A 25,097-nucleotide genomic window follows, 5' to 3' on the forward strand; every position below is an offset into this window, starting at 1 on the left:
CTATCAAATATATCTATAAATCCAGCTAATTATCACTGATTACATGCGATTGCAACACAGATTTTTCCTGCAAAAGCACTTTAGATGTTTCCTCTCAAATCTCAAATGCTAATTTTTCTTAGGCAAAAATCTGATTATTAGACAATACAAACGCAAGACAGATTTTTTTTTTTTTTGCATTGACAATTTATCAGACCAAACTGAAGTTATTTCTCATTGGAAGCGGGAAATAAAACAGCAGATGTCCTCAATATAAAGCAGAAGTTGAGTGAACAACTAACCTTGCTCTGGATCCCAGTTCACCTGTTTCCTTGGATTCTCTAACGGGAATTTCATGATGGTCCAGCAGAGCTTTCCTTATCAGTGTCAAATAAAGCTATATCCTAACAATATACACATAACAGAGACTACAACAGGCTACATTATCGCTGCTCTCTGAGTGTTTGTTTCTTTAGAATAAAGAAACCTCTTCAAAGCCAAGAGGTGATGGTGATGATGATGATGATGCTCGAGCACGCCTTACTCTCTCTCTCTCTCTCTCTCTCTCTCTCTCTCTCTCTCTCTCTCTCTCTCTCTCTCTCTCTCTCTCTCTCTCTCTCTCTCTCTCTCTCTCTCTTTCTCTACTCTCTCTCCTGTCTCCACCCAACCACTCTCCTCAGCTTCAGGCTCGCATCACTTCGAGAAAAGCGAAACAAAGCTGGAAACATCAGCTGGGAATGGGATTGAATCATGTCGCGAATCTGGGAGCGTTCCGGCATCGCGCGTAAATCACTTTCCTTTGTTTCAGGAACGCCTCGTCCTTTGTGTCAGGATTCACTGAGGCTTTAGTCACGCAAAAGCTGTTCAGTCATTCATGCTCGCTATGATAGTGTTGATGATGAGATGTTGAGGTTGACAGATAGAAGTTGTACTCACTGATCATCGCGTGTTTCGCCCGGTGTGTGTGAAGCGCATGGAGAGCAGGTGTATGTGTGTGTGTGTGTGTGTGTGACTGACTGAGCGCGCGGAGGGCTGGACTCACGAGCAGCGAATCAACACTTACAGACAGTTATGAATTATTTATGTGAAGTGTGGGATGAATTAACTTGATCAATATATAAACATCTTCATAATTATAAAAAATAAATAAAAAATAAAAAAAAATCCCCCTATGCTTACTGTATATTTATGTAAATATGACAATAATTGTATTATATAATATTTAACATTGCATATTGTCAAATATTGTAATTAATAATATATTATGTTAGATATAATGCTTTATGAGCTACCATGCATGATTACACTGCACACAGCATTATAATAATAAATACAAAATAAAAATGTAATATTTTAGTAAAATGTAATACATTTTAATAATTTTACATTTTGAATTTTTTTTTTTTATCTAATACTTTTTTTATATTCACAATGTTACGATATTTAGTTGTCAAATCTCATTTACAGGAAGGATACATCTTCAGCTGTAGGTTTTATTAAGTTGCTTAACCCATAAACACCCTCATAATCATTTAAAAACCATAATAGGGTGTATTAATTTAACCCAGTATTGTTAGGATGGTGTAAATGTATTCATTCTTTAAATATAATAATAACAGTATTATAATATAATACTTAACATTTCATATTGCATTTAATATTATAATTTTTAAATATATATATATATATATACAGTATATATATATATATATATATATATATATATATATATATATATATATATATATATATATATATATACATATATATACATAATTCAATTAATAAATGTAAAATGTCTATTTGCATGATTAAGTTTTCAATCAGTAAAACATTATAAAAAAGAAATAAAAAAGAAAACAAAATATTTGATTAAAATGTAATGTTGAATAATTTGAATAAAATGCAATAAAAGATTGCACATTGCGTTTAATATTATAATTAATACATATCATTAAATTAGTGTCATGATTCCCCTGTGTTTTATGTTTCAGGACTTTTATTTTTATATTCTTTTGTCTTGCTGTGCATGTGTTCTCTTCCTGTGGTTTGTCCCTGGATGCTTTTGTCTCCATAGTAACCCTTTTTTAGTCTCTATGGTTACAAATAATCACCTTCACCTGTTCCTTGTTAGGCTTTTTATATGTACTCATACCCTTGTGTTTCAGGCTGAATCTAAATTGCCCCATACCCTCAAATAGGGCTTTATTGAGTGCACTCATTCAATCCCACAATGCACCACAATAACGCTCAATGGCTGTCCGAATTCGCTCACAAGTTAACTATTAGTGGACTAACGTAAGGAATAGGTCTAGTTAATGAGGGATGAAGGGGCGATTTCAGATTCATCTCTAGTTTGTCACTTTCCTTGTTCCCCCTGTTTGATCATCATCATCATCATCATCATCATCATCGGATTTATGTTTCCTATGTTGTATTATCTTGGTTTGTGTGCTTTTGGATTAAATACTGCTTGCAAATATCCTCGCATGTCCTCGTCTCTGCTGATAATTAGCAGTAGTTTTGCCATCAGCTGCCAATCATTCATTTTCTGCAATACAAATCTTTTAATATATTGTATTATAATAATATATATATAATATTATCAATATATATAATAAATAATATTGATGCATATCCGGAAGGTCTTTGATATAATTTCACTATAAAACATTATAATAAATAAAAATGAAACAATATATTTTACATTTGATTATTTTATTTTAAATCTAACGCATTTTAATAGCAAATAGGCCCACTATTGTCTAATAATATTGCTGAATTATTGTTCTGTTATGCTCATATTTACAGGACGGAGAGTTCTTCATCATGTTGATGTGTACGGTCGGGTCTGTTTGCATTGAGCAGGAAGCACCCGGAGATTCCTCATGAAATATGGATGAAACTGTCCTGCACCTCCTTAAGATCCCCATCTATTAGTAATGATGAGTGTGGCATGAGATCATAAACACATGTGCAGTTTTCTATATGAAATATTCAGTATCAGGTGGACACATTAAGCTGTTTATTCTGATGCACATTTACAGATTTATTTATTACTGGGAAATTTTAGACTTTGACTAGTGGGGAAAAATTTGTTTAAAATAGTCACTATAGTCTAAATATCTCATGTTGCGGTGAAATTGTTTATATTAAATAGGTTAATTTACATATTACTTCAACATATGTCATATTTAAACTTATTTAATCCTACAAAATGACAATATGAAGCCTTGAAATGTAACTATTTTTTTCAGGAAAATCAATGTAATATTTTTTGTTCAATAATATATATATATATTTATTTATTTTTGAGGGAATTTATGTAACTATGGAATATTACAAAAAAAATTATGAGCTATTCTTCCAATAAAATTATTTTTTTAATTATAATTTTTCAATAAATTCAATATTTCAGACTGATTAAACAGAGTGAAGGCCTTTAAAATCCATCTTTTGAAGTGAGAATATGCCATCTGGATGCATTAAAATAAAACCTTGTGTAATATCATGATGTAACCACCTGTACAGCTCACTGTATAAATATATAGAGAAGCTGTTGGATTCCCAAGTTGTTTTTTTGGGCATAATTTATTACTTTTATTAGGTTTTGCATTTATATACATTTATACATTCTAAATGACTACTTTTTGTCAAGGTTTATATATTATTATTTTTTGTTAGATAACAGGTTTTGCATTATGATTATCATCAAACATTTGTAAAAAAATTAGAAAGGGAAATGAACACAACGAAATGAATCCACAACAACAAAATGGAAATAAGCCACAACACAACGGAAAATATACAACACAACGAAATAAAGCAGCAACACATATAAACACAGTTTATAAGCAATCATGATTTATTTATTTATTAAAAATGCATACAAATCGGGTTATTTCGGGAACTTTTTTGCCTCATAGCCTACACAACACAAGTCATTTAGACATTTGCAACAGTTTATTTTTTTACACAAAGTTTCATTTTAAGCGCTCAATCTGTTTTGCAGTTTCCGACTCTGTTGTTTTTGCTTGCAAATTGCTGTTCAAAGGCTTGCGATGCTTTTGGCCATATGTGTGCGAAAAATTGCGGGGAAAAGTGTAGCGGGGAAAAATGGAAGTCAAAAGAATACAGATCCTATTTATTTTGCGTAAGCATGAAGCTGCAGTTTCACAATACATGCATTACACTTTCGAATAGCAGTAAAATGCAGCAAAATAAAATAAAAAATCTTACACTTGAAAGGCGATTTACACCTTTACAAATTTGCCTTGCACACGCAAATTTACGCTTGCAATCTGTACACTTTCACAAAATTTTACCTTTGCGCATGTGATTATTTATGGAACTATATTACCTTATATGAGTGTTTTCTGCTGAACACCGAATCCAGAGTCATTATTCAAAGACACGACAAACACAAAAGAAGATATGCCTATTTGAAAGTTGATCATGGACCCCATTGACTTCCATATGGAGGGCGAAAAATACTTTGGAAGTGAACAGGGTCCATCAACTGTTCGGTTGTCGACACTCGACATATTCTTCAAAATATATATTTTGTGTGTTTCAGCAGAAAAAAAAAATGAATTCAGATTTGGAACAACTGAGGGTGAGTAAATGTTGACAGAATTTACATTTTAGGTTGAACTGTCCCTTTAAGAGATTTATTCTTGACGTCAGGCGCGCGCATAGCAACCAACATGGCGACGGTGAAGCTTCACGGTAGCGAGGACAGATTAGCTGGCAGCTAGCAGCTAGCAAAACAGCTGTGAAAGATGATAACTGTGAAAATAAGTGTATGGAGTACTTATGATATGTCTGTATTACCTCATGCGTTCATATGAACGTTTAACGTGATGATTTCCGGCGAAACACGAGTATTTTGAGTATGAGACTCCAGCCAGAGCTTTTCATCATGGACACTAAACCAGGTAACGGTAAATGATAATTATCTGGCCAAACACAGACGCTTAGAAACTCTTTATTTATGTTTATAGCATGTCATTTTCGGAGAAACGCACTAAAGTAGCACTATACAAGAAGTTACCGTGGTTTTTACTGTAATGCCATGTATTTGGACATGATATTGCGTTAATACCATAACTTAATGTTTTAGGATATGTACCATGGTAAAATCAAAGTAGCATGGCAATGCCATCTGAGACCATTTGATTTGTTGTTTTCTGATGGGATTGTACTAGTAAACTAATCTAATTTTAAGGGTATAGGTATATATAATATATGTATAAATTAATAGCTCAAATGTTCATCTTTTAGGGTACTGTTTTGGTTCATCTGGCAAACTGATGAATCAGTACTTGATTAAAGACCACATGGTTTCACATTACAGAAAGCTGTATTCAGCCAAAGGTAAGTTTCTAATTCAAATACATGCAAGGATGTCAAGATTATAGTTTCTACATATTCATGTTTAGTTTTTGGGAGGTTTCCTTTATGCTTTATTCCTGTCTTCTTTACTTACCACTTCTTTTTGTTTTCTTTTAGCTGCTGTGGACTGTTCAGTGCCTAAAAGCTTGCATAGCAATGTCAAATGTGAGAGAAAGTCCCATATTATCAATCCACTTTATTTTCGTAATAGTGTGTGTGTGTGTGTGTGTGTGTATAATGATATATAATACACACACCGACAATTTGTGTATGTGTGTATATATATATATATATTTTATGAATATATCTATCTTTATATATATATATATATATATATATATATAAGATAGATATATACATAATATATATATATATATATATATTATATATATTACACAGACATATATAAAAACAAACTTTTATGTTAGATGTGACTAATTAATTAGACATTAATATATAATTATAACATAATGTATCAAATATAATATTTTATATATGAAATAAAATATATTTAACATTTTGTTTAACCAGATATAAATTACTATATTATTTATAAAACAAAATTTATATGATTTTTACCTTTGTAGATGTTGATCAAAAGCGTCGTGAGCAGTTGAAGAAAGACAGTCGAAGTCAGTCGAGAAGATCTGATTCCCAGAGGAGCACCAGGATAAACTCAAGAACCTCCTGTTCTTCTAAGAATGTAAGTTAACGACTTGTGCCTCATTATATCCAGAGGTGGACTAAGTACACACCTTCCTTACTTGAGTGAAAGTAGAGATACTACTGGTCAAATATTACTCCGTTACAAGTAAAAGTTGTAAAGACTGATTTTTACTTAAGTAAAAGTACAGAAGTACTCATTTTTAAAAGTACTCAAGTATCAAAAGTTAATGTCAATGCATTGTTTTATTATTGTTGCTTTGTTGTATGCCCCTGAAGCAACCTAGAGAATACACCCACCAGTTAGTAGTATCTGTGGAATTAAGAGCTTTTAGAATGTTATAAAACCTATAGAAATTAAACGACTGAATTGACAAAAAAAAACAGCCATACTTGTCTTCATTTTTTTTAAATTTAACACTCCTACAAGAGTGATTACTGATAGGCTGTCTCTCATCTGCAAAAAAAAACAATCACGTTTTAGAGATGAAAAGTACGATATTTGTCTTTTATTTAACTTATATATATAAGTTAAAGTAAAAAGTTTCCAGAAAAAATAATACTCAAGTAAAGTACAGATAACGCAAAAAGTGTACTAAAGTACAGTACTCAAGTAAATGTACAGGGGAAACTCGAAAAATTTAAATATGGTGCAAAAGTTCATTTGGTGAAACTAATATATTATATAGACTCATTACATGCAAAGTGAGATATTTCAAGCCTTTATTTGTTAGAATTTTGATGATTATGGCTTACAGCTTATGACAACCTTCTCACAATATTCTAATTTTGAATTTGGGGTTTTCATAAGCTGTAAGCCATAATCATCAAAATTATAACAAATAAAGGCTTGAAATATCTCACTTTGCATGTAATGAGTCTATATAATATACTAGTTTCACCTTTTAAGTTGAATTACTGAACTTTTGCATGATATTCTCATTTTTCGAGTTTCGCCTGTACTTCGTCACTGTCCACCTCTGATTATATGACGTCGCTGTAGTTCACAACTGTAGTTTCCTCTTTGTTTCCAGAGCAGACCGTCCGTTCAGGGTGGCGATAGTGCCTATCATTACCTGGACCAATCGCTAATGTCATCGCCCAGGATCAGCACCTCGTTTCATTCCAAACAAATCGTATATCCATCCCACACATCTGGAACCCCTGTGAACCACTTCCGATCGGCCTCCGAGTTGAGTTCCCGAAGCCCAAACCCTCAATGGCAGGACGCAGGCCCGTCCTGTGCCACGTCTGCCAGTCAGAGAGGGTTTAAAAGCTTTCAGGATCCCACACAGAAGACCTACAGCGGTGACGTACTTCTGAAACACACTCATCGCTTCACTCCGGAGAAACCCTTCACTCCCAGAACGCTGAAGTCACACCACCAGTCCACACTGTTACAGTATCGATATTACACTCCTCCCCGGAGGAAAGTGGAAGAGGAGAAACCGGCCTCTGTTGTTGGACAGGAGACGCGCCAGCGGAGGTGAAGTCACTGAGACTGAAAGCTGTTGTGTGAGGTTTAAAATCCCATCTGATGGTATAACAGTGTTTTCTCTGTTGTCTGCAGCACACGGTCCAAACGAGGCTTTTCTCCACAGCTCGAGGCAAGTCTGAAGGATATCTATCTATCCATCCATCCATCCATCCATCCATCCATCCATCCATCCATCCATCCATCCATCCATCCATCCATCCATCCATCCATCCATCCGTCTGTCTGTCTATCAATCAGCTTATCTATCTGTCTGTCTGTCTGTCTGTCTGTCTGTCTGTCTGTCTGTCTGTCTGTCTGTCAATCAATCAGCTGGTCTGTCTGTCTATCTATCTTTCTGTCTGTCTGTCTGTCTATCAATCTGTCTGTCTGTCTGTCTGTCTGTCTGTCTATCTATCAATCTGTCTGTCTGTCTATCAATCAGCTGATCTATCTATGTATCTGTCTGTCTGTCTGTCTGTCTGTCTGTCTGTCTGTCCTTGTCCATCATCCATCTCACACACCTTTTCATCCATCCGTCCATCTCTTTTATTTAAAGCTGCAGTCCGGCACTTTTTTGGGTTTAAAAATATCTAAAAAGACATTTTTGAAAAAAAACGTAACCAGCCAGTGTTCAAAACGATCTGCTTGCCTTACCTCGATTCAAAACGGTAAGCTTGTAATAATGATTTTAATTCCAGTGGTACTGGTGGATTTCCGCGGGAATTTCAAGCATGTCTTTGCGTCATTACGTCACTTCTGTACACATAGAGAAGGAGTCCCAGCTAGCGTGTGTGTATGATGGTGGAGGTTTAGCTTAGCACTTGGTATGGCGGATCCCGAAAGTTTAAAGCGACAATCACCAGGAACAACTGGAGATTCACCAGTTGTAAAACCCAAAGACTTCGGACTTCAGATTGGCTACAGAAAAAATATATATTTTTCACGTTTTGACGTGATATAAGCAATCGTTAGATTTAATCAGCATGATATAGCCCAATGCAATGCTTCCCCCCACCCCCCGAATTTGGTCAGAACAAAAGTGAATGTTACTTACTTGTTCAGATGACATTTTCCGATGAAAATTCTAATGTTGACACTTTCAAAAAGTATACTCTGAGATTGCTGATGACAGTAACGTTACAGTATCCACAGCGACGCGGCAGCCTCAATACATTGTGTTCATCCGCGCTGTTTCATGCCGATTTACTACCCACGCACAGTTAATAATTCCACGAATAACTGCAATTGCAGATTTCTAACAGAGATGGCGACAAAGAGGGAAAACGACGGACTGCAGCTTTAAGTTGACATGGATAGTGAGTGATTGTAAAGCATCATGACAAATGTTCCTCCTTCAGTTGTGTTTAAAAGCATCCCAGAATGCACCTGATGAAGTTTTTTGATGAATGTCTGGAGTGAGCTTAAATCTAAACAAAGAAAAGCTCAAATACAAGCACATTGATGTCTTGTTAAATATTTAGCTTTTTTTTGTCCTTTTGCAGACATTTGCTCTTGATCACGAGTGGTCGGATGAAGAATCTTCTAGACATCATGGCAAGACAAACCGGTTTAAGGACTGTGATTTTCTTCTCTCGTCTTCCAGGTAAAAGATTCTGTATATAACACAAATGCCACATGTTTTTATTATTATATATATATATATATATATATATATATATACACATACATATGCAGTCGGCACACAAAAAATGCTACCAAAAAATGTAATGAGCTCACCAAACCAGTACGAGACAGATGTTTGAAGTTAGTTATATATTTGCTGGCTTTTCAATTGCATTTTTACATTTATACTTCAGAGAAAAGACTCTTTTGTTTTGTTTCAGGGTTTCACCAGAAGGCATGAGATCCCCCATAATGAGAAAAGTTTCGGCAGAGTGAGTGTCATGTATTAGACCGCTGAAATATTTCACTAATGTGGCATTTAAACCGCTAATATCCCACTTAATATTGTTCAAGGGGACCTATTATGCTCTTTTGACAAAGTCTTGGTTTTGTTTTTTGATATAGTTATAATAATCAATTGTATTTTCAGTTAATTTATGTTCCTGTGACTTTCTGAACTTGTTCTTTTCACCAGGGAGGAAGAATTGATGTACCTGGAGTTCATTACAGACGTGACGAATGAGATCCTAACTCAGGGCCTTTACTCTGACAGGTGTGTGTGACATCTTTTTAATGTAAGAGGCAAGTTGCAAAGCATTGTTTGTGTCACTTTTTGGTTCTTATCTGTCTAACGTTCCTGACAGGGTACTGAAGAGACTGTTTGAACGGCACATTGATATGAACAGACATCGATTAGATGAGGTGAGGATTTAGAATTTTACATTTATTTTACCTTTAGTTTGATGCTTTAATGATTTAAAATGAGGAAATATTAGAAGGATATTTTAAATATATTTAATAATATTTTTTTAGTATGTAATGCAATATAGTGTAGTAATGCAAGCATTACTTTTATCAAAAGTGACAGTAAAGACCTTTATAATGTTACAAAAGATTAATCACAGTTACAAAAAAAGCAGCACAACTGTTTTCAACATTGATAATAATCAGAAATGTTTGAGCATCAAATCTTCATATTATTCTGATTTCTGAAGGATCATGTGACACTGAAGACTGGAGTAATGATGCTGAAAATTCAGATTTGATCACAGGAATAAATTACATTTGAACATATATTCACATAGAAACTATTTTAAATTGTAAAAGTATTTCACAATATTCCTGTTTTATTTTTTATTGTGTTTCTGATCAAATAAATGCAGCCATGGTGAGCAGAAGAAACTGAACATCAGTGTGTATATTTATTTATTTATCTAAAAAATTTTTGCAAGCAACATACAAATCATAAACATTTCATTATATGACACTCAATACCAAGCAGTTTTTTTAACCAATCACCCGAGTTGTAGGTGTCACATGATGACCAGCCACTTAATTGTGTGACAGTCAATCACTGTTTGCGGATATCGAAAAAATGCACGAGAAGTGCCTTAAACTGAGTCATACCTCTGTGACATCTCTTATAAAACAATATTTTTTTTCAGTGTAAACTCAACATAGATCAATCCAAAAGGCATGTTTACGAGCAAACATGTTAAAGGTTATCCAATAGGCTGTCGATTCATTAAATAAGCAACAAAAGCAGTTTATTCAGCGTAGGGAAGCCTCTCCTCCATTGACATGCATTAAAAAACCGGAGCCTTCTCTGCGTGTCACAGCATTGCGCTTTTTAATTTTAACTTTAAAGGTGCAGTGTTTGATTTTTAGCTGCATCTAGTGGTGAGGTTGTGAATTGCAACCAACAGAAGTTACGGTGGCCGACAGGAAAAGATGTCGTCGTCTGAGACAGCAGAGAGTAGCCAGTTAAGCAATGAGGTTTCTTTACAAAGATAAATGAAGAAATTAGGTTTACTTTATTATTCAGTAAAACGATGTTATTGCGTATATTATTGTTACTTGTTCATCATTGTGTCAGTGTTTTATTCGCTGACTTTAGCTCGCTTCCTTGCACGAAGAACAACATAGTGATGAAACGCGGGCTCCTGTAGAAACATGTCGATGTAAGGGGACCCGCGGTGTGTGTAGATAGAAAGTGTAGATAGATGGCTGACCGACATCACGATGGAGAGCCACCATCGTGATGCCACGCCCCCCACCCAGACACACACTAATTTTTATGTGCTTGTTGAAGTAAAGTGTGAAAATACCGTCAGGCTACACAAATATTGATCTTGACATTGTTAGCCTCTTGTCTTTTTTACATGTCTTACACTGTACATTTAACTTAAAATATTACATTTTGTACAAGAAAACAGCCCTTATTAATGAATTATTAGTAGCCTATTGTAGTGTCTCAGGAACAAATATTACACAATGCACCTTTAAAGCTTTGGCGTTCCTTCCTTCCTCACACTCACAGCCGTCCATCTCTCTAATATTCCCAACAGAACAAAATGCGGCACCTTCTAGACAATCTGCAGAAGGACCTGCAAAGTCCTCCTGCCGCCTCCATCCCGTCTCTGTGCGCAGAAGAAACACGTCTGCCTTCAGACGATGTTGATTATCTTCTTCATAGCGTGTTTAACGAGGACCGAGGACAGACCGAGGACATCAGTCCTGCTGTAGCGTCCACACCTGTAAACCACAGCCTGGACGAGGAGCTCCTGAGTCATCTCACCTGTGCTGGGGAAAATCCCAGGAACGAAGTGTCAGAACGGGTCGATGAACTTGGGAGAATCCTGGCGGAGTCGTTAAGTGTGTCCGAGACTCAACAGGAAGTGTTCGAACCAGAGCAAACGAGAGGCGACGTCAGTGATGATGAGTTCTAATTCACTTTGTTCAGATGTTAAAGGGTTAGTTCCCCCAAAACTGTAAACTTCTCTCAGTGATTACTCTCCCTCATGTTGTTCAAACCCGTCAGACTCGTTCATCTTCGGGACACAAATGAAGATATTAGTGATTAAATCTGAGAGCTGTCTCACTCCTCCATAGGCTTCTGTTGTAATTGAAACTTGCCGGCCCAGAAAGTTAGTAAAGACGATGTTTAAAATAGTCTGAGTGACTCAACCTTAAGTTTATCAAGCGACGTCAGAACGTAGGCTCACTATTGGCCAGCATCACACACATGACCAGCGTCGGCCAATAGTGAGCCTCCGTTCTGACGTACAACCCAGAAGCGCCGCTGTTACACTACGTGAAGTCACTCAGAGACACACAGAAGAACGTCAAGAGTTCAATAAAATCGTTAGTTTTGTTTTTGCGCACAAAAAGTATTCTGGTCGCTTGATAAACTGAAGGTTGAGCCGCTGTAGTCACTTGGACTATTTTAAACATTGTCTTTACTAACTTTCTGGGCCGGCAAGTTTCAGTTACAACAGAAGCCTATGGAGGAGTGAGACAGCGCTCAGATTTAATCACTAATATCTTCATTTGTGTCCCGAAGATGAAGGAAAGTCTGACGGGGAACAACATGAGGGAGAGTAATCACTGACAGAATAAACATTTTTGAGTGAACTAACCCTTTAACATTTGCAAAAGCACAATGCTTCTTCTTTGAGACACTGTAACTCTTTCTGTAGAATATCAGGTTTAACTTTTTTAATGTTCTGAAAGGAAAAGGCAGTGTGTTTTCCAGGAATCGATTGTTATACTACCGGTAATAAGCCATTGCAGTATTTTCAGCATGTTATGTGCGGCATTCAGTACTTTCCTGAATTTTTCTGCTCATAATGTGGCTTATTGTTTATGTAGTCATTCAAAACTCATGCTGTGACTTTTACTTGAGTGTTTTAGTTTGTGAAGCTGCAGAATTCATTTTCAGTGATATACTTGATACAGCAGATTTATATTTAAACTTTTATTTAAACTTTGAAAGATGTCCATCTTTATAGCTTTTGTATTTGTTACACACACACACACACACACACACATTCACTCACAATCACACACACACACTCACTCACAATCCCATTCACTCACACACGCACGCACACACACACACACACTCAAATTCACACACACTCACATTCACTCACAATCCCATACATATACACACACACACACACACATTCACTCACAATCCCATTCACTCACACACGCGCACACACACTCACTCACAATCCCATTCACTCACGCACACACACACACACACAGACACACACTCAAATTCACACACACTCACATTCACTCACAATCCCATTTACACACACACACACTCAAATTCACACACACTCACAATCCCATTCACTCACACACGCACACACACACACACACTCAAATTCACACACACTCGCATTCACTCACAATCCCATACACACACACACACATTCACTCACAATCCCATTCACACACACACATTCACTCACAATCCCATACACACACACACATTCACTCACAATCCCATTCACTCACACACACACACTCAAATTCACACACTCACTCACAATCCCATTTTCACACACACACACACACACACACACACACACACACACACACACACACACACACACACACACACACACACACACACACACACACACACACACTCACACACATTCACTCACAATCCCATTCACGCACACACACACACACACACACACACACACATATTCACTCACAATCCCATTCACTCACACAGGCACACACACACACACACACACAACTAGAGGCTAGTCTACCTTTGTTTGAGTTTACAATGCACATAAAAAAGTTGCAGTATTCATATAGAATGCTTTAGTAAACATAATAAAGCTGAAGCTGTCTTTAAAGTGACCTCGAGTGGCTTAAACAGTTGTGTCTTTTAGCACCTGCTGATTTAATTGTCTCCTGAGTGTTTAGCTTTTTAACTACTGAGAAATGAAAAACTATATGTATTTTTATATTTCAGATGACTTTTACAGACTACTGTATTTTTCTTGCATGGAATAGCCTATAGATAATTAAATGATTTTGCAATCACATTTGGTTCATGTTTGTTTATTGTCCATGAGAGTGAAGTGTTCTCTAACTTAAGTTAAATGCTCTCTAAAATGTCTAACAGATAACACTGTTTTATTACACACCCGCAAATCCGCAAAAGACGATAAAGCCTTGTTGTTTATCACTGCGAAACCTCCTTTCAGAAAGCACACATTGCAATTATTCACATGGCTTTACAGCAGCTGCTCTCATTCCACGCATTCCACACACCTGACGTAACGCGCGCCCTGTATCGAGGCGCAGCACTATTGTTCAATTTATTAATCTTATCTCAATTTCCAATCAAATCTGATTGTATCTTTCTTCTCCCAAAAAAAAGCACAAATTAATTTAAACCTGTTCCCTATCAAAAACAGTGCTCGCGGATGTGTTGAAATTGGGGGGAAAGCGTCCAGACTTCATAGGTGTGAGAGAAAATAGAGCCGCGGATGGTTATGATCCCGGTCACCTTTCCTCTGGTATTCCGAGCGGATGTGACGCAGCAGCAGGAGTGTGACCCGAGGAACCTCAAACATGCGTCAATCCCGAAAAAATAAACCACCAAATATCGGATTATTATTTTAAACCGTAATTCATACTCCAAAAACCATCCATGCTATAAATTAAGGATATAATAAATCAGATAATCCAGCAGGTAAGCGGCAAAGCGCCGTTCAAAACTATTCTTTTTCAGTTTTCCTCAAAAGTGTTGTTAGCAGTGTGTTAGCCAGCGCGCGCTCTTAAACTCTTAATTTACGATAAAACTCAACACATCTCAATAAATCACATGTATTTAGACGTTCAAATGTGTGTTTGGAGACTTTGTCGTCTTATTTAATGAAGCGTAGAAGTCCAGTTTGGATGCGTGCGGTTTTGCGGTCACTTGTTGCTCCAAAAGTTAGTCAGACATTTTTTGGTGTTTGTTTATGTTTCGTAAATGCTAAAAACTCATATAGTTTAAATAATAGCAGAAGAATTAAGAGCGTTAATGTACTTTTATAAAGTAAAGTGCTTATTTTTACAGATTTGGGGGGTTTAAATGGCCTGCAAAAGCCTAAATCACGCACTGTTAATGTTTTGTTTATGTTGTTATTACAGTGTCATTAATAGACGGACCACAGTATAGTGGAGGATTGTTATATTTGTATATAAATGGGTCACTTTATTAATAATATAAATATTCGAAATATTATGATTGTATATTTGCATATGTTTTTGTCTGATTGGTTCATAACTAACGTTATATGAATAATGTTATTGATCTCAATTATGAGTCAGGGTTTGATTTCTGTATGACACATGTCTCATGTTATCTGTGTAAATTTGATTCATATCATGCTTCTAAACTCGGTTTTAATATATGCACTATGCCTATAGCGATCCTCAGCCGGTTTTACTTCAATAAACAGTTTTTAAATCACACAAAAATGTCCCTAACCTCAAACATATATGTATCATTAAGCCATCCGTGACATGGCATTCTTTACAGCAAATGCATAAACAACCACAGATGTTTTGTTTACGTAACAATAACTAGTATTAGTTTTAGTCATAGATATTACTAAGTGACAGATGAATGTGGGTTCAAACAATAAAGTGTTTTTTTTTCCTTTGTAAAATTAGATAACCCTCTTTCTTTTGCTATGCATTAGGGCTGTAAACGATTAATCGCGATTAATCGAATCCAAAATAAAAGTTTGTGTTTACATAATATATGTGTGTGTATTGTGTATACTTATTTTGTATATATAAATACACACACATACATGTATATATTTAATAAATATTTGCATTTATATATAATATTATATATATTTGCATTTATATATAATATAAATCATATAAAAATAAATTGCTGTATATGCATATTTATTTTTATATGATTTATATTATATATAAATAACACATTTTGCTTAAATATATACATGCATGTGTGTGTATTTATATATACAAAATAATTATACACAATACAATGCACAGACATATATTATGTAAACACAAACTTTTATTTTGGATCCGATTAATCGCGATTAATCGTTTACAGCCCTACTAACTATGCATAATTAGTTGCGTTTGTTTATTTTATGCATTGTTTTTGGCCTTTTATCTGCACACTGCTATCACTCTAAGCGGTCATTGCTAATCTGTTTTGCTGTGGTTTGTCTTTATCCAGGGACTCATGTGTTTGTCTTGTGGAGCCCTGTATAATCCAGCACCTCTCCATGGATTAAGCGCGGAGAAAAGCTGAATCAAATCATTCTGCTCGAGGAAGGTCGCGGCACCGGTTCAACATGCCCCTTCCGTTCGGATTAAAACTCAAGAGAACCAGAAGATACACGGTGTCCAGCAAAAGCTGCCTGGTTACTCGCATACAGCTGCTCAACGGCGAATATGTGGAGTTCACGCTTTCGGTGGAGAGCACGGGCCAGGAATGTCTTGAGGCAGTTGCGCAGAGACTCGAGTTACGCGAGGTAGGCTGGCCGTCCTCTGGCTACTAACACATCAACTTGGTTTAATCTGGTCGAAATCACCTTAACACACCATGGGCGTGTGTTTATTTTAGCTCGCTGGTGCCGTCTGGAGTCTAGGCTATTCTAGGACTGCAACCAAAATGCTGTCAAACACCCTAAATGCGTGTGTGTGCCAAGAATTCAGCCTGGACTAAGTGCACTTCGTTTGTATGCAGTCATTTGCTCTTGAGAAGTCTTGAGTGTTTTCCCCGCAAAGTCAGATTATCATATCGCTATAGGTCGCTACATCTTTTCAAACATATGTCGTATGAGTATCGCCCAGTGCCTAAAGTGTGTTTAGTAGCCTAAAGTCATTTAATAAGTGTCTATTTGTGTACTTATTAGATTGAGATTAAAGCAGACAACAACAATAATGTCCAGTTCAGCATCAAGATTGTATGAATACATAAATTAAAGTGTAGCTATATTTTAGGTTCTGCCGTTTCATTTTAGATTTGGTGACACTTTACAGTAAGATTGCATTTGTTAACATTATTTAACTGCATTAGTTAACATGAACTAACAATAAAAAATACTTCAAAAGCATTCATTAATCTTTGTTAATGTTAATTTCAGGATTTACTAATACATAAAAATTAGGGGTGCACCGATATAAACATTTTGGCTGATATCGATAACCGATAATTCTTTATATTTGAAAGTCGATAACCGATATGTGACCCTGGATCACAAACCCTGTATTTATGTTTTTTTTACCCATATTTGTGGCAATAGCTACTATGCATTGTATGGGTCAAAATTATCCATTTTTCTTTTATGCCAAAAATCATTAGGATATTAAGATCATGTTCCATGAAGATATTTAGTAAATTTCCTACCGTAAATATATAAAACATGTATTTTTGTGAGTGAATGCAGCACAATCGTGAACATAAATGCACAACTTTAAAGGAGATTTTCTCTATGTTTACATTTTGTTGCTCCTCAGATTCCAGATTTTCAATAGTTGTGTCTCAACCAAATATTGTCATATCCTAACAAACCACACATCACTGGAAAGATGATTTATTTAGCTTTCAGATTATGTATACATCTCAATTTCAAAAAATTTTGCCATGTGACTGGTTTTGTGGTCCAGGTTCGCATATATTAAACATTTTATATAATTTTTGAGAGCCTGATTACAAAAACAGAAGTCTCGCCATTAAAAGCCATGTCCTAAACACACAATTATAATGTTCTCGTGATAATTTCATGTAGTCTATATGTTGCACTGAACTGTATTTTCCTTCTTTTTTTTGTGTGATTCCAATCATTTCAAGCAGTTCAAATACATAAAGTGTCTCAGCTTTTAGCTTTGCCAGATAGTCATCTTACTCAAAGCTTTGAGAGTATTTCCAGTTTTGAAGTTAAGCACGTGAATGTCCGGCTCACGCCTGTTGTTTCTCATGAGTAAGAGAGCAATCAGTGAAATTCTGTTCATTCCCCAGATAACGTACTTCAGCCTCTGGTACTTCAACAAACAAAACCAGCAGAGATGGATTGATTTGGAGAAGCCGCTGAAGAAGCAGCTTGACAAGTACGGGCTGGAGCCGACCGTCTACTTTGGGGTGGTTTTCTACGTGTCGACTGTCACCCAGTTACAACAAGAGATAACCAGGTTAAGGACAAGAACATGTCTGAAAATGATCACATCAGTGCCGTTACGACGCTTTTACTCACTTCCGGTCCGTTTTTCTCACGCAGATATCAGTATTATCTCCAGCTGAAGAAAGACGTTCTGGAGGGGAAGATCCCATGCTCCATTGAGCAAGCCATCCACTTGGCCAGCTTGGCGGTGCAAGGTATTTTTTCTGATATTATGTTTGGCATTTTAGGTATTTGAATGTCCTGAGATATCAGAATTGATGCAGGTCTAATGTGCTCCCCGTTTTCAGATGATTTTAGTGATCGTTAATCTTTTGTGTGGGGCATTTGTAATATTAATATTCTTTTCGATTGGTTTTAAAGGAGTAGCTCACTCTAAGATGTCACAATATGCCGACCTTTATTTAACCCTTTAGAACCTGAAGCTAAAATGGGTGTTTTTCACATATTTAGATTTTTTTACTGTAAAATTCTAAAACAATGTGCTATCTTCATGTGCAAGGTGTCATCTTTTTCAGAAAAAGATTAGCTTTCAGCAAATTACAGTTATTGACCATTATTGTGTGTGGTGAGTTTATAAATAGAATTTAAATAGACAACAACAAAAAAAACGAGAATACATTTTCCAATTTTTATTTAGAAAAAAACAGAAAAATGAAACGAACGAAAGAAACTAACACTTTAAAGTTGAAAAATGAAGTATAATACAACTATACAAGTCTTTTTTGTGATATTGGGTTGCACAGTTTTAATTTAGGACACTTTTTTTCATATTCATATTAGGCACGCACTCACACACATGCATACACCACATGTAAAGATACGTGAAAAAGTAACGGCCATCCGCCTCCCAAGTTTCATTAAAAGTCATCCCAATCCCCTCTTCTGCTGTCTACCACTTCTTTCACCGTGTATTTGTTTGTTTCTTTTATTATTTTATGCAATCCAAGGTTAGAGTTAACCTGCCGCACTTCGTATCTCTCGGTTCAAATCCTTCCTTCCCACTCTGCCAGAAAGCCCGCTGTCATTTGCTGACGGAAAGCATGAAATTACCATAATAATAAGCCGTATATTGCCGAAAAGCGCATGTTGTCTACTGTCAGGGGCAATTTGAATGGTTTTGAAGAGTTACGGTACAATGAATACAGCTCGCTGATCTGTGACACATCCGGTTCTAAAGGGTTAAGGGGGTGCCCGCGCTTATGTAGATATAAATGACTTATTCTAAGGTAATAAAAACATAACGGTTCATTAAGTAAGGTCTTTATACACCACTGAAAACATAGTTATGGATCTTATATTGCATTTCTGTCAATAGATCCTCAGAAATATTACACAATGCACCTTTAAGACTTTTTTTGGATTCTTTGATGAATGTTAGAAGTTCAATGTACAGCATGTAATAGAAACATAGATATCTTTACTCTCACTTTTGATACATTTTATTAAGTCCTTAGTGAACTAAATTGATAATTTTTCTTCTATTTAAATTTTTTTATAAAATAATGAATGGTAGTATATCACAATTTCCACAAAAATATGAAGTAGCACGATTGTTTTCAACATTGATTATAATCATAAATGTTTCTTGAGCATCAAATCATCATATTAGAATAATTTCTGAAAGATCATGTGACACTGAAGACTGGAGTAATGATGCTGAAAATTCAGCTTTGATCACAGGAATAAATTACATTTGAACATATATTCACATAGAAAACAGCTATTTTAAATTGTAATAATATTTCACTGTTTTTACTGTATTTTTGATCAATTAAATTCAGGCCTGGTAGACTTATTTCAAATCATTGTTATTCCAAACTCTTAAAGTCATATTTAGGTATTCGGTCCACTAAAAAATCTTGTCTTTTAATGTGAAAGATCTTTTGAGACTCAATCATAACTTGATGTTGCAAGAGAACATTTGCTTTAACATTCCTAAGATAACGCTTGGCCAGTGTCTGGTTCACGGGTCCAGATACTCCATCATGAAAGTACGGTTTTATATTTCTACAGGCTGTAAGTCTAGAAAATCAGAGCAGCATTTATCAAGCGTTGCTGCCAGGCTCGAGCCGCCCAGCTTTAGCTTTTACCCAACACAAGAATCTCATCGCTGATATACAGGCGAAACTGGAAAAATTAGAATATGGTACAAAAGTTCAGTAATTCAACTTAAAAGGTGAAACTAATACATTATATAGACTCATTACATTCAAAATGAGATATTTCAAGACTTTATTTGTTATAATTTTGATTATGGCTTACAGCTTATGAAAACCCCAAATTCAAAATTAGAATATTGTGAGGTTTTCATAAGCTGTAAGCCATAATCATCACAATTATAACAAATAAAGGCTTGAAATATCTCACTTTGCATGTAATGAGTCTATATAATATATTAGTTTCACCTTTTAAGTTGAATTACTGAAATTTATAAAACGGTTAGTTCAAATCCTTGATTCTGATTGGTCAATAGCTGTGTTTTATTCACGATAAAGCACGCCTATGACCGCATCACCCAACGGTTCTATGTATCACTACACAACACCCCTAGCAACCGTTCTTAGCAACGTAAACACATGTTTGATCTCATTAAAGGTTGGGTAGGTAAGAATTGTCTAAAGAACTTTTTTTCAAATTAGCTTAAACTGTCTTTATATACCAATACATAATTAAAATGTAAGTACTTTGAAAAAGAGAGTATACAAATTGAGTGACTCTAGTGTATTTAATCTTCAAAAAACACAGCTCATTAATTCCTACCGGGACGAAACAAGTGATTGGCTTGCGCAACTGTCACTCTCCGTCGCCATGACTACCGCCGCTATTACTGGCTCCGCCCACGTGCGCGCAGTCGCGCACCCGTTTTTAGATGGGAGTGAATGGAATTAATGAGCTGTGTTTATTGAAGATTAAATACAATAGACTCATTCGGTTTTTTATACTCTCTATTTCAAAGTACTTGCATTTTAATTATGTATTGGTATATAAAGACAGTTTAAACAAATTTGAATAAAAGTTTTTTTAGACAATTCTGACCTACCCTACCTTTAAATATTGTTAACTGAAGCTATAGTAGAGTATTGTGAGAGATGGAGTAAGCGAGTGTACCTGCATTTACTGTAGATATAGCATTTTCCTTCAGGTCAGTCCTATATTCATAATAAAAAATCCGTTTGAATGTCCGCTGCGACATCTTGTCTTTTTAACAGTTAAGGGGTTTTCCCCGAGCCTATAGTCATCTGTCAGTGTCGTCTTCCTTCTCCGTGATCACAAGTTTGAGTCCTTTCAATATAAAACTCTTCTCTACTGACTGACTCACTCATAAACACAGTCTCTGCTGCCATCTATTGGCGAAATAATGTATGTAACTTCAGTTGCTGTTTACGGTCAGGGACTATTTTTTCCAGCGGAAGGAAGGCTTTTAGTGATTTTACTTCATGAAAGTTGCATAAATACATATATATATTTTCGGCTTTAATAGTTGTATTGTGTGGTAACCGTTTTATAAAAGCAATAAGGTACTCGAGGCAAGTGCTGTATCGTGAATAAGTCACGGCTGACTCCGCTTCCCGTCGTAACAACACCCTTCAGCCGTGACTTATTCACGATACAGCACTAGCCTTGAGCACCTTATTGCTTAACGTTACATATATATATCCATGATCACATTATTAGTATTACTCAAGAGAGTCAGTCCATTCTGTTCTAAAAAACGAAGGAAGAAGTCCCAGATCTTGTAAAATGTGTTTTTTGTTTGTTTGATTAAGTAAGTCTTTCCATTGCTATACAAGAAGACACTTCTTTGATGCAGAGTGATAGAGATGCACCATAAATACTTCTCCAGTGAATAGCAATCAGGCTTTTCGCTTGCAATAGACAAATATTATTATTATTATTGCTTACAAATTAACTTTTGCACGATATTCAAATTTTCCAGTTTCGCCTGTACCTATATTCCAGAACCAGTTACATAGGAACTAGGGTTGCCACCTTCAGTGTGGCAAAATAAGGGACAAAAGATGGGCAAAAATCTTACACTAAACCATGTCAAATTATCTATATCCATGAACGTTAGAAATGTGGGTCTTTTATAAAGTGAATTTTACTTTTTTTTTTTTTTTTTTTTACTGTTTTTGTATAAAAAATATTTATTTATTTATTTATATAGCCTAAATTAAAAAATATATAATAAATCCTCCTAAAACTATAAATCCTAAAAAAAAAAAAAACATTATGTTGTTTCAAAATTACATTTTGAAACAACCCCCCCACACACACTAACATAAAAAACAGATATTATTCAAATTTATTGACATTTTTTTTGTAGATCTAGAAAGTGTTGTCAACCGTGCAAAGTCTCACGCCATTTGGACAAAGATAATTTTTTATTTATTTCAGCAAACGTCATTTGGGGTCAAAGACCCGACCAGCGCACGAGGGGTTAAAAACGTGCAGGTTTACCGCGCATGTTCACGAGACTCAGTCGCTATAGAAACAAAGACGCTAAAATGCAATCACGCAATGAGCTTCTCTTCTACAAAATTGATTTCTTTATATTTGCTATTAGTATTATCCATACTGCAAAATCCTTATGTTTTTATTTAACTATATGTGGAAAATACGGGACAAATCGCGTCCCTTATTGATTTGATACGGGACACATCATCTTACTTGTAAATACGGGATGATTCCGTATTTTAAGGGACGGGTGGTAACCCTAAAACTGACATTACTCACTGACCAGATAAACAAATCATGTCCCGGCTGTATTTGCACTGCCAAACGGCCTTTGTCTTTGCTTGGTTTGTGTAATTTCGATGAGGCCAGGAGTTATTTTTGTGCTGTGTGTGAGGAGGCTTCCCGTGATGGTGATGCTTCAGATTGTCGGCATAGCTGTGGACATTTCTAACGGGCTGATTAGACATGCTGTTAATGTTGAACTACTACTGTTGCAAAGGCTAAATCGATTCCTTTCATAACAAAACGTCTCTCAGCTTTTCTAAATTTAGATGTGCTATTGCCCTGAATGTTGAAGATGATTTTGCAATATTGTGGGCTCACATTTTATCTGACTCATAACTTCAGTGAGTCTTCATTAAAGGTTGGGTAGGGTCAGAATTGTCTAAAAAAACTTTTATTCAAATTTGTTTAAACTGTCTTTATATACCAATACATAATTAAAATGCAAGTACTCTGAAATAGAGAGTATACTCTAGTGACTCTAGTGTATTTAATCTTCAATAAACACAACTCATTAATTCCATTCACTCCCACCTAAAGACGGGTGCGCGACCGCGCGCAAGTGGGCAGAGCCAGTAATAGCGGCGGTAGTCATGGCGACGGAGAGTGACAGTCGCGCAAGCCAATCACTTGTTTCGTCCCGGCAGGAATTAATGAGCTGTGTTTTTTGAAGATTAAATACACTAGAGTCACTACATTTTTATACTCTCTTTTTCAAAGTACTTATAGGCGATTTACCTTCGCTTGGACACTCTCCTCACCGTACCCCTCTATCTTCTCCACCTCCTGCATGTAGAGTAACTCCGCCTCCGGTGCAGAAAGACCTCTGGGAAACAACACACACACACACACACACACACACACACCATCAGCTCTGAGACACTACAGCACAAAGATCACATTCAACAATGTTGCGGTCATCTGATCGCTATTATCAGGCTCTTCCTCATTCTTATGGTGCATTACACAACAAACAATGTCAGAGGACTGCATTGCTTACATAGATTTATTCCAAGACGCAGTAAAAGATATTTCAGCTGCATGACGTGCCATTTTTGTCCCAAATATCACAAGTACAAACATTAATTTCTGAATGAAATTCAAAAAATAAACTTTTGGTTTAATTGGTGTTTTTTATTAAATCAAACATCTCTATTACTAGATGGGATTAGAGATTTTTATAAATCCTTAATAATAAGTATTAAAGTCGAAAAGAAAAAAGAAAGAAAAAAAAAGTATTAAAGTCGTGCATCTTCAAATATTGGCTTAGTATCATTGAGATACTATTATAGTTTTTATTAATATTTTGAATTATTTTTTTTATTTTTTTTTATGTCTAAATAGTTTTTTATTTATTTAACTTTGAATAATTCTAGGACAGCAAGGTAAACTAAATAAAAATGAGAAATGTTGCCTTGGCAAAATAAATGTCACTTTAATAAATAAATGTTTTTATTGTATTTCAGTTAACGTTTATTTTATTTCGAAGTAAAGAAAATGCCTTTTATTTTTAGTTAACTATAATAACCCTGGATAATGTACATTTAGTTAACTGAAATATTAATTTATTGATATTAAAGAATCAGTGTCATATTTTCATAATAGTGTGGGTCTTTTTTTTAATCTAACACTAAACATACGTTTGTCCATTGCTTCTAGCTGACCTCGGAGACTTCAATCGATATGAGTCCCAAGACTTCCTTCAGAAAATTGTGCTGTTTCCAATGGTGAGTAATAATCGAACATTTCTGTGTCTTTTCACGATTTCAAAACTGCAGGATGTTTCATAAGCTTGTTTATTCTCTCTGTTCTCAGCCATGGATACAGGACGAGAGGGTTGTGGAGGAGGCCACTCAAAAAGTCGCCATGCTCTATCAAAACTATCGGTGAGAGGCTGTAGTCATCTGCCAAATGTGCTTGTTTTCCCATTTGGAAAAGACTGAGATATAGGGGTGTGCCATATCATACCGTCCACGATAATACCGGTATATATTTTTACATGAAAAAAAAAATCATATCGCGATATCAATGATATAGCTACGCGATGACGCATGGCACATTTACGTTCCCTAGCCTAGCGCACACAACAACACCTGTCTGAGATAGAGTGCGGATCGGGCCGAATTTTTATGTCCGAGACCGACAGTTAAAATCCCATTTTTTTCTCATAATAATGACACATACGTACGTTTGTTTGTGTGGAAAGCCCGCTTTTATTAAGGAACTGTAGGAAGGCATTCGGA

The 25,097-nt window shown here is 35.7% G+C and overlaps 3 protein-coding genes across 4 annotated transcripts in view; 2 read left to right on the forward strand and 1 right to left on the reverse strand.

The window, feature by feature from the left end:
• kcnk10b (potassium channel, subfamily K, member 10b) overlaps window positions 1–336 on the reverse strand; it is a gene marked incomplete at its 5' end in the record, with an annotated part of 16,660 nt that extends 16,324 nt beyond the window's left edge. The window contains one exon of the mRNA XM_079633302.1: window positions 282–336. Coding sequence (XP_079489428.1) covers window positions 282–336 — 55 coding nt within the window. The remainder of the gene's footprint in view (window positions 1–281) is intronic.
• A 4,333-nt stretch (window positions 337–4,669) lies between these two features.
• Window positions 4,670–13,994, forward strand: spata7 (spermatogenesis associated 7). Its single transcript, XM_079633482.1, has 11 exons — window positions 4,670–4,916; window positions 5,263–5,355; window positions 5,491–5,538; window positions 5,961–6,076; window positions 7,071–7,522; window positions 7,607–7,643; window positions 9,016–9,116; window positions 9,358–9,408; window positions 9,612–9,689; window positions 9,781–9,838; window positions 11,485–13,994. Exons 1-11 carry the CDS (start codon window positions 4,874–4,876, stop codon window positions 11,863–11,865), a joined length of 1,458 nt encoding a protein of 485 aa, XP_079489608.1. The 5' UTR covers window positions 4,670–4,873; the 3' UTR covers window positions 11,866–13,994.
• Window positions 13,995–14,414: 420 nt separating this feature from the next.
• ptpn21 (protein tyrosine phosphatase non-receptor type 21) overlaps window positions 14,415–25,097 on the forward strand; it is a 42,737-nt gene continuing 32,054 nt past the window's right edge. The window contains exons 1-6 of one of the 2 annotated variants that reach the window (XM_079632349.1): window positions 14,415–14,648; window positions 16,167–16,464; window positions 17,955–18,124; window positions 18,211–18,308; window positions 24,514–24,581; window positions 24,670–24,740. In XM_079632349.1, the coding sequence (XP_079488475.1) occupies window positions 16,285–16,464; window positions 17,955–18,124; window positions 18,211–18,308; window positions 24,514–24,581; window positions 24,670–24,740 (587 nt within the window). In that variant the 5' untranslated portion in view covers window positions 14,415–14,648; window positions 16,167–16,284. The remainder of the gene's footprint in view (window positions 14,649–16,166; window positions 16,465–17,954; window positions 18,125–18,210; window positions 18,309–24,513; window positions 24,582–24,669; window positions 24,741–25,097) is intronic. The other variant, XM_079632348.1, reaches the window with a different exon arrangement.

Source organism: Phoxinus phoxinus, assembly GCF_949152265.1.
Source record: "Phoxinus phoxinus genome assembly, chromosome: 13".
NCBI classification, from domain to species: Eukaryota; Metazoa; Chordata; class Actinopteri; order Cypriniformes; family Leuciscidae; genus Phoxinus; species Phoxinus phoxinus.

Bases quoted from the DNA above. Each gene is read 5' to 3' on its own strand.
- spata7 (XM_079633482.1), top strand. From the start codon at position 4,874: ATGAGACTCCAGCCAGAGCTTTTCATCATGGACACTAAACCAG. The intron at 7,644-9,015 runs GCAAGTCTGAAG...GTCCTTTTGCAG, and splicing joins GCTTTTCTCCACAGCTCGAG to ACATTTGCTCTTGATCACGA. The intron at 9,690-9,780 runs GTGTGTGTGACA...CGTTCCTGACAG, and splicing joins CAGGGCCTTTACTCTGACAG to GGTACTGAAGAGACTGTTTG.